The sequence below is a fragment of the Pygocentrus nattereri genome, chromosome 2 (assembly GCF_015220715.1).
Source record: "Pygocentrus nattereri isolate fPygNat1 chromosome 2, fPygNat1.pri, whole genome shotgun sequence".
Lineage (NCBI taxonomy): Eukaryota > Metazoa > Chordata > Actinopteri > Characiformes > Serrasalmidae > Pygocentrus > Pygocentrus nattereri.
This window is the reverse complement of record NC_051212.1, coordinates 3,039,409-3,053,204: the sequence shown is the minus strand read 5'-3', so window position 1 is coordinate 3,053,204 and position 13,796 is coordinate 3,039,409. Positions and strand designations below refer to the sequence as shown.

At 40.4% G+C, this 13,796-nt stretch overlaps 1 protein-coding gene across 1 annotated transcript in view; it reads right to left on the bottom strand.

Moving 5' to 3' along the window:
- LOC108416826 (NACHT, LRR and PYD domains-containing protein 12-like) overlaps positions 1 to 13,796 on the bottom strand; it is a 578,836-nt gene that overhangs the window by 101,728 nt on the left and 463,312 nt on the right. The window contains 2 exon segments of the mRNA XM_037532078.1: positions 562 to 732; positions 3,407 to 3,580. Of these exon segments, the coding sequence (XP_037387975.1) occupies positions 562 to 732; positions 3,407 to 3,580 (345 nt within the window).

Genomic DNA, 13,796 nt, shown 5'->3' with positions numbered 1-13,796 from the left:
CTGTGAAAGTCAAACGAGTCAGTGCTGCCTCCCCAAATTCAGAAGAGGCTGTGTTCCCATTACAAGCTTTAATGGTCTGGTCTGGTGTTTTCTCAGGATTCCTTCACTGAAAGTTTACACTCATGTTTGTAAGTGACCGATATCTTGTCACTGGTGTGAAATTCCTCTGACCTGAAAGGATCTGCATTCACACAGATTCCAAAAGGCCATGTATTGGATACGTGACCATCAGGAACTGAATATGAAAGTGGATCAAACCTGATTTGAAAAGATCAGATTTTAAAGTTCACATAATTCTTCATCAAATCTCCATCAGATTTCCTCAAATTCAACCCTCTAATATTTGAAAGGAGACGTGGAGAAGAGATGGTTGATGTGGAGCGAGAGGAAATGTGGAGAGATGTTTCCCCAGTAAGAATGATATTACTGTGTGTGTGTGTGTGTGTGTGTGTGTGTGTGTGTGAGAGAGAGAAACAGCAAAAAGCACCAGCAAATGGTGATTAACTTTACAAAATAATGTAATAAACTGTAATTAATTAATGTGTTTAATTATTTTGTTACCTCAGTATTTCCAGTTTACAGTGTGAACTCTTCAATTTCACTGAGAGCAGCTTCACTCCGGAGTCCTGGAGGTCATTGCTACTGAGGTCCAGCTCTTTCAGAGAGGAGTTTAATTGCAGAACAGAGCTGAGAATTTCACAAGCTTCACCACCAAGATTACAGGAAGCTAATCTGCAAAGAATAATAAAGACAGTACAATTAATAGAGTTTATTAATTACAACTGAGTTTTTAGTGCAAATGAATAGTTTCTTAAATAAAATGTATGATTATTGAACATGGTTATGACAAAGTGCCCTGTTTTCCTATCACACCTTCACACTGCCAATCATTGATCTCCCACTGAGGTCCAGATATAGTTCCACTACGTAAGTGTGATTCACCACGTAACATCACTGATGTCCATCATTAAGAGTGGGAAGGTAAAAACTGACTAAACAGACCAGGATCATCATTACGTCTCTGTCAGAAACACATTTATCATCTCCCTGTTTATCACAATCAGAATCACTTTGCTTTGACAAGTATGTTCCACATAGAAGGAACATGTTAGGAAGGTAAACACCTAAGCAGACCAGAGAAGCACAGACTATTAATAAATATTCCCTAGAAAATCTGACATGATACAAAGGAGCAAATATAATAAAAACAGAACAAGTGAAATGAGGAAGATATAAAAGAGGCGTGTGAAAGGAGCCCAATGAGAATAAAACGGGAACATTAATTTTCAGAATCTGAGAAAAACTACAATAACTATTATGTGCAGTGTTTTACATAAAATATAAAGATCTGTAAAAATGAACATTTGTACAGTCGTAGGAATAAACATTGTGGTGCAGAGGAGTTACAGTAATACAGTAAGGAGGCTTTTTAGGTTCAGTTTCAATCTAAAGTTCAAGGCTCTGGGGAAAAAGCTGTTAGCATGTTTAGCTGTACAGGCTCTGATGGCCCTGAATCTTCTACCAGAGGGACATGGCTGGAAGAGGAGATGTACAGGGTGAGGGAGGTCCTGCTGGCTTGCTTCAGCACCGTGCTGTTGTAGAGAAGACTGAGACTGAGAAGAAGGGTGAGAGCACACTAACTTCTATTCCAGTGATATTCCAGTCCTGAAGGTCTGGGTGTCCGATATGTTTCTCCTAGCTGCACCTGCCATATCCTGTTATTCAGGAAATCCATGATGACGAGGACGCCGGGGAGAGAGCTGCGAGTTTGGAGGGGGCGGAGCGCAGAGCCCGAGCTCCCCCGACTGCAGGAAATCTGCAGTAGAGGTCATTCAGGTCATTGGTGAGCTGGCAGTCATTCAAGACGACTGATTTCTACATTTTCTTCTCTGCTTTAACTCCTGTCTCTGTATTTGGTCTCTCTGTAGAGAACTCTGTCCTCAGTCCTGAACACGGCCTCCACTTCCACCTGAACCTGAATCCAAGGCTTCATCATTGCTGTATTTCATCCTGGCTGTAGATGAACTGCAGCTGATGTGTGATGTCACGGTGTCTGTGTTATTCATCAAAGCCACCTGTTACCACTAAAACAGTCCAATCTGCAGCTTTTCAGTGTCTCCACTGGTGCACCGCTTCACTATAGTGACCACATCCATGTTGGTTTGAGGTTTTTTCCTACAAGCTCCATCACATCACATTAAAACTGTCCATTTAAATAAACACATTTTCATGAATAAAATAATTAAAAATTAAACACGTGAAACGTCCATGAAGCGTATTTTGCTCCTTATGTGTGTAATTATTATAAACACACAGTGCAGATGTGTCAGGAGTTGAAACCCTGTCATAGAGCTCTGCAGCTGAGAGCTATGAAGGTGCTCCAACATGAAATAAGGCTGTTTAATTTTTTAATGATATGATCATGAACAAGCACTAGACATGCATAATACAGAACTGAGCTTATTGTGGAAACTTTAATAATCAGACCTGTTATAGAATCAAGCCCAATACAGAACAGGGCTTATTGTGGAAACCTTTAGTTTAGAAGTAGCATTTGCTCACCTCCCACTACAATAATACTGACTTCTGAAAGCTCCTCTGAGGGGTTTGTAATGCTCTGTTAGCATCTTGTTAATGGTACTTTAATCACACACACACACACAGACACACACACAGACACAGACACACACACACACACACACACACACACAGATACACAGACACACACGCACGTTTCTATTAGACATTCATGCAGCCCATTATTGACTTTGTAGGATACATATTAACACTGGATCCTTCAGATATACAGGGAGAGTCAAAAGTCCCAGGACACCATTTAATCTTACTTTATGTTTTAAGCTGTCACAAGCCTCCACGATGCGGTGCTGAAGGTGGTGTTTGTTGTGGATTTTCTCAGCATTTGTTTGAGATGACCCCGGAGATAAAAGTCAATAATAAAATTAAAAATAAAATAAGATAAAACCTGTCCTGGGACTTTTGACTCACCCTGTATAGTAACTAGATTAGCATGTTAAGAGAGTGGAACTACAACAGCTCTAATGAAATGAAAATCAAGCTTAGTGAACAGTCCTTTTAGGCCATTTCAGATACTTTCAGCCTGATTAGAGGGAGACAGACCCTGAAATCCCAAAACCACAGGAAATGAACCAGGAACTCAGGAAAACTCAGGATCCAGAAAAAGAAGATTTTGTAGCGAAGCTAGGAATGTTCAAATATGAAAGAATGACATCATGGTAATTACCCAACATCATCACAGCTCATAATGTTGTGATATTTATAAAAAAGCTGCATGTTTAAAGGTAAAATGCCGTTTTTAAATGAGCAGGTCCATCACAGTGTTGGTGGTTATACAGGTACAATAAGAATGAATTCACAGAAAGTTCACCTGAGTGTCTCCAGTTTGCAGTGTGAACTCTTCAGTCCAGCAGAGAGCAGCTCCACTCCTGAATCCTGCAGGTCATTGAAACTGAGGTCCAGATCGTTGAGAGGGCAGTTTGCTGATTGCAGAGCAGAACAGATGGTTTCAAAGGAGTCCCTGCTGAGTTTACAGCCAGCAAGCCTGTAAAAGAACATAGAAAATATTACTGTAAGAACAGGAGGAGCCAAACTGCAGTGAGTTATTTGTTCTGAGTTTTGTGTTAAAATAACAAACTTAAATAAAAGCTTGTTGATGAACTGTAAAACATGTCTGTGGCAATGTCTGCCCAGTCTTCCTCGCATGCTTTCACATCAGCAATAACTGATGTTATATTCATGTTTCATTATTTTATCATGATGCTCATTTAACATTCATCATGGTTTATGACGTCTTGATGATATTTTTAAAAATCCCCCTGAAAACTGTAAAGCTACTCTAATTTAAAATAAAGCATCAACCTACCAAAATATCACCTATACCAGGATAAAATAAAGCACAGAATCAACACATCATTTCTTTATCTTTTACTTCTTTTAAATCATGTGATTGTGAACATGCACCAGCAGCACATATCATTATATAACGGTGCTTAACCCTCGGGGGTCGAGTGATGCACTGGGGCATCAAATTAGATGTTTCTCAGGGTTTCTATTAACATCTCTGTAATAATGTAGCGCACAAATACGGTTCAAACAGTTCCTGAGTTTTTAAAGTCGCCCTTTCGATTCCGTCTTATTGTAAGATCGTTCACGACTCACATCCGGAGTCATGAGGCTATGATGACAAGCTGAGACACACAGCATCTGCCTCTCACGATGTCCACCTGGTGAATGTGTGTGTCCATCTACATTTTGTGTGAAACTGACCCATAAACTGTTAAAAATGAGCCATCAGCTCAGCTCAAAATGATTTAGAAACTACATGGCTTTTCTTGAGTCGACTCAACTTGAAGACACAAGAGTTCACACAACTCAAACTTCTTAGCTGAGTCAAAAGTTCTCTTCAAGTTTTAGTTCTGTGTCTCAGTGAGGAAAATAAAATGATTTAGTTTTTTTACACCCAAATTCTCCGTTAGCCAGGACTCTCTCCATCAACATTGTTACCTCTGGCATACTGACTTATGGTTGGCTATGGCACTGCTGGGGCTCAAACTCACAACCTCCTGTTGGGGTGTTGGCTTAGTCCACTGCACCACTCGGGAACGTGTGAAGTAATTTAGATTTTGTGTCTACAAATGTTTAATACACTGGAGAAAATATTGACTGTTCTGGCTTTAAACATGGCAGGCGCTCGTGTGGAGCAACATTCTAGTAATCCATCCCAACATCAGGAGGTTTTGAGTTTGAATCCCAGTAATACCACAGCTGTCCATATATGAAGCCTAAAAGGAGAATATGCCAGATGGTGCTGTGTGATAGAAGGAGCACCATCTGGTGGGAAAACTGAATAAAAACACAACTTTGAGTTTGTTCATCTAACTGAGATGCAGACCTAGAAACAGTAGCTAAGAGTATTTTAGCCTCACCTCAGAAGTCTGAGCTCATCAAGTTGAGTGAACTCGAGAAAAGCCATGAAATCAGCTTTAAGTTAAGCAGACTTCTCATTTTTTACAGTGTAGACACTCAGAAAATCACTAAGGACTGACCCATCACACTGGACACCTCTCATTTCTCGCTCAGTGACGTGAATTGGTGAGTAAAGTTTAATGAAGATGTTTTTTACTAAAAGGGGTTTAACTCTAGTTCCTTCTGGACAGAAGACATTAAATAACCTCTCAAAGGACACAGCTGTGTGCTTTCCCAGACCTCCTCTCTCTGCCTGATCTACCACAACACAGGGCAGTGAAAAGCCAATCATTCTCGTCACTGAAGCTTTCCTGTTAATTTATTTGTTCTTGTGTGTGACCTCACAAAAACATCAAAGGGTAATAATGTCTAGTCAAAGTCCCACACAGCCTTTATTAAGGGAAGTCTGTCTTCTTCTTTTTCTCTATGTTGTGATTTTGAAAAATGTTAAATACACCGGTCAGAACGTTCTGACCACCTCCTTGTTTCTACGCTCACTGTCCAGTTTATCAGCTCCACTTACTGTATAGCTGCACTCTGTAGTTCTACAGTTACAGACTGTAGTCCATCTGTTTCTCTGATACTCTGTTACCCTGTTCTTCAGTGGTCAGGACCCCCATGGACCCTCACAGAGCAGGTACTATTTGGGTGGTGGATCATTATAAGCAGTGCAGTAACACTGACGTGGTGGTGGTGCGTTAGTGTGTGTTGTGCTGATGCGAGAGGATCAGCCACAGCAGTGCTGCTGGACCACCTCCTGGACCCCTCTAAACAGTAGTTTTGTGGTTCGATTAATTTGTGCATTGTGAAAACAAAACAGCCCCAGTCCTATTTAGCTTTGCTTTATGATGAAGACCTCGAGGGTCACCGTCCACACAGCCAGTCTTCAGCACTTCAGCAGGTCAAACAGACCATCAAGGGTAATTTAGAAGGTTCTACTGAGGATAACGTCTGTCTGTTTTCTGAGACACACAGCAGCGCTGACTAATTAACACGATAAGATGCGAGAGCTGGCGTGATTTTACCGAGTTAAAGGCTCAAACTGGTACACAACGCAGTTTTCAGCTGCTTTCACTCTGAACGGTGAATGAATGAAACTTCACCAGTTTCTCCAAGTGAAGCTCAGTGAGGAGCACTGCTGAAAACAGAGCCCACCACTGCAGACCCCGCAGGGCCATTTCTCCTATTTTACATGATGCGCTTCGGCCAATCATTTCAGCGTGGCCAATAGGAGAGCAGCAGGTGGGTCTGGTGGTTCTTCTCGTCACCTAAAAGGTCAGATTTATCAGAGAACGCCGCCCACTTGGTGGGTGCTGTGCACCGTGACTGCTGTGAAAGGGGTCCGAGTTCTAATGGAGTTGTGGTCTGAACAAGAAGTGGTCTGAGATCCTCTTCATAGTTCACTTACAGTGTGAACACAAAATGAACTGAGGCCATTCACAGTCGGTTCCTTTGCAGGTTCACTTTAACAGAACTCGATTTGGTTCTTTTAAAACGAACTACATGTGAAAACACTTTAACTGCAGAACTACAAAGTGACCCTATATAGTAAGTGGAGCTGATAAAATGGTCAATGAGTGCAGAAACGTGGAGGTGGTCATGATGTTATGCCTGATTGGTCCATAGTAACTCTGTATTTAATCAGTGTTAGAAATGTCTGAATGTGGGGGGCGCTAGTGAGCAGCGTATGGAGTAGACGTGTTTGAGGGAGCTCCTCTGCGCCAAACCTTTAAAATTCTTATTTTGCGCCATCTGTCAATAAATTATCAGTATTTGTTTAGCTCATGTTAAAATGAACCTCTACTGATTTACTTTTTTGCTTTTCGGAATTAAAATGCCACCAAAAGCTTTGAAACAACCGAAAGAATCTCTGCAGTCGGCTACAGGCATGGAGGACTCCATTAGCCGCGAAGCTAGCCAAGCAACAACCGAAGAGGACCTGCCTCTGGTCTGGGAAAAAGTGTCTAATAAGATCTTGAAGACAATAAATGAGAGGTTTGATAAATTTGAACTGTCCTTCCAGACTTTGCAAACCACGCTACAGACAGTAACGGAGAAGATGAACGTCGCTGAGGAGCAAATTCAAGAACACAAGGCTCGCATCAGCTCACTTGAAACGGGATTGACGGAGACCCAGAGGAAGAACTAACTCCTCAGGTTAAAACTTGACGACTTGGAGGGTCGGTCACGCCATAACAACATCAAAATAGTCGGAGTGCCAGAAGGAGAGGAAAAGGGAAAGCCAGGGAGTTTGTCGCCGGTCTACTCCCCAAGTTGCTTGGAGCTACGCACTTCGCGGAGCCACTCATCGTTGACCGGGCCCATCGTGTGCTCCAGCCCAAACCCCCAGAAGGAGCAAAACCCCGCAAGATCATCGCTCGTGTTCATTTTTATTCCCGAGAAGGAGCGGATTTTTCGACTTAGAGCCGGGCGTAACCTCGACTACAACGGTCACAAAGTATACATCTTTCCGGAGTACACGGCGGAGGTGCTGAGCCAGCGGAGGAGCTTCAGGGATGTCATGCAAGCGCTTCGAGCACTACAGGTGACCCACACGCTCTGTTTTCCCGCAAAACTCTGTGTCCAGCATAACGGTCAGCTCAAGAGCTTCACCTCCCCCGCTGAAGCAGCTAGATTTGTGGAATCTGACCTTAAACAAGTCTGAACAAGGACTGTAATACTATAGTCACCGGCTGGTTTCAGCAGTAACGCCGTTTAATAGCGCTTTTCGGGGTTCATTACAGATGGTGCCATTTTCTTTTCTTTACATACTTAAATAAGACGCGGAGGAGCTGAGGAGGTAGTGTAACTTAGCTGTAGCTTCATCAGAGATTTGCTTAGGTCTCTGTGCACTTAGTGTTCCTGTCTTCAAGGGTTAATACAGTGCTGCTCCTCTGCAGGAGCTTACTGAGTTGGGGTGGGATGTTTTACTGGGTGTTGATGTTAGGTTATGTTATTTTTCCCCTTTCATTCTTAGGTTTTTTGTTTTGTTCTGTTTGTTTGTTTGTTTGTTTTTTTTCAGGCTGTCACCCCATTTTTTCCTTTTTTATCCTTTAGACTTGGATGTCTGTATTGAACAATGCTGGGCTGGGGTCACTATTGCCTCTTGGAATGTGAGTGGGCTGGGTCACCCAATTAAAAGAGGTAGGGTTTTCTCACATCTGAAATCCCTTAAGGCTGATATCATCTTCCTCCAGGAAACCCATATTGCTAAGACACAACAAAGTAGACTCAGAGTTAATTGGGTGTCCCAGGTCTATCAAGCAACACTCACTTCCAAAGCTAGAGGTGTTGCTACTCTCTTCTGTAAAAATATCCCATTTCATCTAGAAGCTATGGTTTCTGATCCTCAGGGTAGATATGTTATAGTCTCGGGTCACATTAACTCTTTTCCTTTGACTTTGGTTAATGTTTATGGGCCAAATTTTTTGTAAATTGTTTGATGCTGTTCCAGAGGATAATTTTACGAACATTGTAATGGGTGGTGATTTTAATTGCTTTCTGGATCCTTATATGGACAGACTTTCTCAAAGGCCACCACCTGTGCTATTGTCAGTTAATGTGTTAAAAAATCTACTGAACTCTAGGAACCTGGTAGACATGTGGAGATTGCAGCATCCAAGTCAGAAAGAATTTTCTTTTTATTCTCATATACACAAGTCATATACCAGGATTGATTATTTTTTGGTGAATTCATAACTTATTTCTAATGTGGAAGACACCAAGTGTCATAATATTTTGATTTCAGATCATTGTCCAATTACTCTCCAACTCAAATGTAATATAGCTAAAGAAAAATATAGCTGGTGTTTCAACCCTCTTTTACTTAAAAGATCCTTTATTTAATAAATATCATCATCATCATCATCATCAATTAAGTCAAAACTAAAGGAATTCTTAGAAATTAATAACAACGGTGAGGTTTCAGATTGTACTCTCTGGGAGTCCCTTAAGGTAGTCATGAGAGGTTATGTTCTCATACGAAGCACAAAAAAAGAAAACGAACAACGACAGACTTTTAGAAATACAAAGGGAACTTACATTAATCGAACATGCATATAGATCATCTCTTGCACAGTCAGACTACAATAAAATTTTAAAACTAAAATATGAATATAATTCAATTGTTAGTAAACGTGTGGAAACTTCTTTACTTAAAATGAAACATAAATATTTTTGAACTGGGAGATAAACCTGAGAGATTATTGGCCAGACAATTAAAAGGAATACAATCCAAACAAACTCTTCATAGAATCAAAGCAAAGTCTGGTGACTTATTTACAGATCCAAAGCAAATAAACAGCTGTTTCAGGCAGTTTTACTCTAATCTGTATTCTTCTTCTTTGGAGGTAAATGAGGAAGAATTTAACCTTTTTTTTCGATGAGCTTGTAATACCACAGTTACCTGAGTTCTGCAAAATGGAATTGGATGCTCCAATATTAGAAACTGAACTTCTGGAAGCTATTCAGGCTTTCCCATCAGGCAAAAGTCCCGGTCCGGATGGATTTGCATCTGAATTTTACAAGGCTTTTAGTAAACAACTTGTCCCTATAAGTTGAGGATGATAAATGATTCGGTTAGGAATAAAAAGTTGCCCAGATCCCTGTACGAAGCAAATATTATCTTATTGTTGAAAAAAGGAAAAGAAGACTCAGACCCTGCTTCTTATAGACCAATAGCACTCTTCGATCAAAAAGCTCTAACTAAGGTTATGTCGATTAGACTTGGAAAGCATATCTCCAAGATAATTCACACAGATCAGACTGGGTTCATACCAGGTAGATTCTCATTTGCGAATACACGTCTCCTCCTCAACATTTTATACTCTGACAAAATTAAAGATAAAGAGGCTGCAATTATCATTGGATGCTCAGAGGGCTTTCGATCAGTTAGAATGGCCCTATATGTTTGAGGTGCTCAAAAGATTTGGATTTGGTGAACTATACTATATCTATATATAGACCAACTATATCTACTAATGGGGAGCGCTCTAGTTTATTTGAACTACATCATGGGGTACGGCAAGGGGACCCTTTGTCCCCTCTTCTTTTTGATTTATCTCTCGAACCACTGGCAATAGGGATCAGGAATCATCCACAGATTCATGGCATTAAATGTGGACACTGAAAGTCTTGTGAATTTATATGCAGACGACTTGCTGATGTTTATATCTGACCCAGAGCTGTCTGTTCCCAACTTATTAAATTATATAGATGCCTTTAGTAGACTTTCAGGTTATTCACTTAATAGGAGCAAGAGTGAATTCATGTGCATTACTAATAACCTTAGTCCTAGTTTCTTGAGATCATTGCCATTTAAAATAATTGATGATCATTTTACATATCTAGGCCTTAAGGTCTCAAGAAATCCCAAACATCGCTTCAAACTAAATTTTCTACATATGGTCGACAAATTAAAAGTGAATATTGAATGCTGGAAGCTACTTCCTTTATCAATGATTGGACGTATTAATGCTATCAAAATGGTGACTTTACCACGATTCTTATATCTCTTTCAGAACATACTCATTTTCCTCCCTTCATCCTTTTTTAGGCAATTAGACTCAATTATTTGCTCATTTGTCTGGGCCTATAAACCCCCTCATATTTCAAAAAGACCTTTGAAAAGGCCGACAGCACTCGGGGGCCTAGGCCTGCCTGTGTTTAAGCAGTACTACTGGGCAGCCAATGCTAGGGTTCTTACCTATTGGCAGAAGGGAATCATAGATCACTCACTACCTGATGGGGCTCCACTGTGGTTAAGTATAGAGGCACAGTCCTTACCAAACACCTCTTTACCAGTTTTACTGTTTTCTATGACGAAAAACTCTCAATAGAGTAATCGGTAATAATTTCATAATTAAAAACTCCTTAAGGATTCTGAATCAAATTAAGAGGTTTCTTTCTCTGCCTCCAGTCTCCAGCTATACTCCTATAGCACATAACCATTTTTTTGTTTCAGGCCAGTTAGATAATGTGTTTCTTACATGGAGAGAGAAAGGTTTACAGTGCATCAAAGATTTTTATTTTGACAATAGCTTTGCTTTACTCAGCTTACAATTAAATATAGTCTTCCTTCTTCTCACTTCTTTCCATATTTGCAGGTCAGACACTATGTTCAAAAAAATATAGCCTCTTTTTCAATTAAACCAAAAGAACCTGTTTTATACAACTTGCTACTTTCTCCGCCTGACGCTAGACAATTGGTGTCCAAATTTATTGCTGCATTATCATCATCAGACAATACTACCCCCCTAAAGGTAGGGTGGGCCAATGAGTTGGGTGCTGCAATTTCTGATGATATGTGGGAGGAAAGTTTGTCCAGTATTCATCGTTGCTCAGTGAACTCCAGGTACAGACTCATACAGTTTAAAGTATTACACAGGTTTTACTTTTCTAAAACCAGATTGAACAAAATCTATTCCTCTGTCTCTCCTTTGTGTGATCGGTGTCAAACCTCTGAAGGTTCCTTGTCTCCCTTAATCTGGTCCTGCCCTGTGTTGCACGACTATTGGGTTTATATCCTTCATTGGTTCTCTGAAGCATTCAAGGTGGACATTGTCCCAGATTACAAACTTGCTATCTTTGGTAATTTTGACAGTTCTGTTTCTTTTTCCTTTGCAAAACAGCAACCTCTACTGGCAGGTATGGGTGCAGCTAAAAAAGTCATACTTTTATCTTGGAAATCCCCAGTGGCACCATGTTTTAAGAGGTGGTTAAATGAGATGTTATTCATTATACAAATGGATCGGTTACTTTGCAATGACGCTAAATCATAGAAACGCTTCCAGAGTGTTTGGGGAGTGGTTTTGAATATTCTGGAAGAGTCCTAGTCTGATACCAGTCCCAGTCTGATACTGGATATATTCCAGTTTTATCTATTGTCATTTATTCTTTGTAATGCTTGAACTCGACAGCCTGTATTTTGTTTTATTTTTTTAATTTATTTTTAATTTGTTTTTATTTCTTTTCTTTTCCTTCTTCTTTTCTTTCCCTTTTTTGTTCTAGATGCTTTGGTGCTAGTTACTATTTCTGATTGCGTATTGTCATTATTAGCATGGGTTGTGTTTTTCTGTGATTCCTTATAAATAAAGTATATATATAAAAAAGAAATGTCTGAATGTCAGTCATATAGAGCCTTGAATTATGTTCCCTGGTTAGAAATCTTATTAATAGTTTATCACTACTGTATGAAGCAGGACTGCCTTAGTCTCGAGTATTTAGCAGACTAGTACAGCTTTGAAACTGCATTCGTTTATCATATTATTCTGATTCAGGCTGATTTAACTCAAATACTGAAAATTCAATGACACTAAACTCTCTCTGGTAAGATATGAGTAGAAATATCTCGAGTCTGATTCCACTAATCAGCACGTTTGATAGCCAGGAATGTGATGCGTTAGCTCTGTACCCAATCTCCACCCAGGAGGCGAAGCTTGGACCCAGTCCTACAGAGACTCCCTGGGTTTAAGTCAGTCAAGTCTAGAACAGAGTGAAGTTGTTGAAAAGTTAACTCTACTGTACCAAAGAAAAGAACCAGCCCACAGTCGAATAGTTTGACTTTAACTTTTGGAGCTTCATAAAGTTTCTGTGTGTTTAAGAGTTTGTTTTGCTTGTTTAGAGTTAAATGTAAATCTGCTCAACACCTTCTTGAGGATCTAGAAACCTCACTGTTTTTGTTTTGGCCAGCAGAAGGTTTTCATGTCCAAACTCCAGCCGTAAAAGCTCGGGGAAAGTGTAGCAGGACTGACCGCAGAACCCAGAGCCTTGGAGTAATCTGCCTGAGTGACGCGGCGTGAGTGAAACCGGTGTCCCTTCTGAACCAGCTAACTGTCCTGCTGAGGACGTGTGTCTTGGTGGTGATGTGAAGCTCCGTACTGTGTTTGATTGCCCAGCCTTGCGCTTGCAGAAGCTCAGCAAGAAGCTGCCTGCTTAGCCCAAACAACCAGACCCACAACCCGCATAAGCAGAACAGCCCCAACCTGTCACCCGCTGGTTAAAATCAGGTGTCCCCTCTTTCTTAGAAATGAGATCAAACCAAATTGTGTTTGTGATTCAGGAGTCAAACAGGTTAAATTACTATTATTACAATTTAAACTGCTCATGAGTTTCATAAGTAAACACTGTTTATCCTCAACTAAAATAACACTGATTTGTGGTCCTCATGGTGTCTGCAGTGTTATATTAGCACTAAGCTAACAGAGCTATTTATTCTTCAGGTCCCCACACTGGGTTTAATAACACGCAGGTCCAGCCTTTAGCATTTAGTTTCTCTGTGCTGTTTACTGAGATGCATAAACGCTCTAAAGTAATGATGAAGCCACTTTTATACATTAATATTGTTATAATCATTTACCAGCTTTCAGACTCTGTGATCTCTCCCACATCCACCAAGGAGGCCAGTGAGAACCATAAAACCCCAGACCTTACTTTACCACCTCTGCTGTTACTACTTGTGCGCTCCTGTTCAGGAGCTGGTAAGATTATTGAACAGACTGACGAGGAAAAATAATAATATCCACCTATTTTGGCTTTAAATAATCTGCAAACATTTGATAGCTCTTTAATCTCAGATATTTCAAACTAAACATGTTTACAAGCTCAATAAGTGAATGCACATAAACTGTGGTCAACAAGCTGCTTGGTCAGCTCAGGGCTCATGTATACTTTCTGTAGACTGGCCGCGCTGGTCAGAGCTCCCGAGAAACTACAGTTCTTTGTGTTTTAATGCACCGTTTCTTTGTGTCTTTGCTCAAACTGCTTTCGGGATCATTCAGTTTGATCGAGCAACT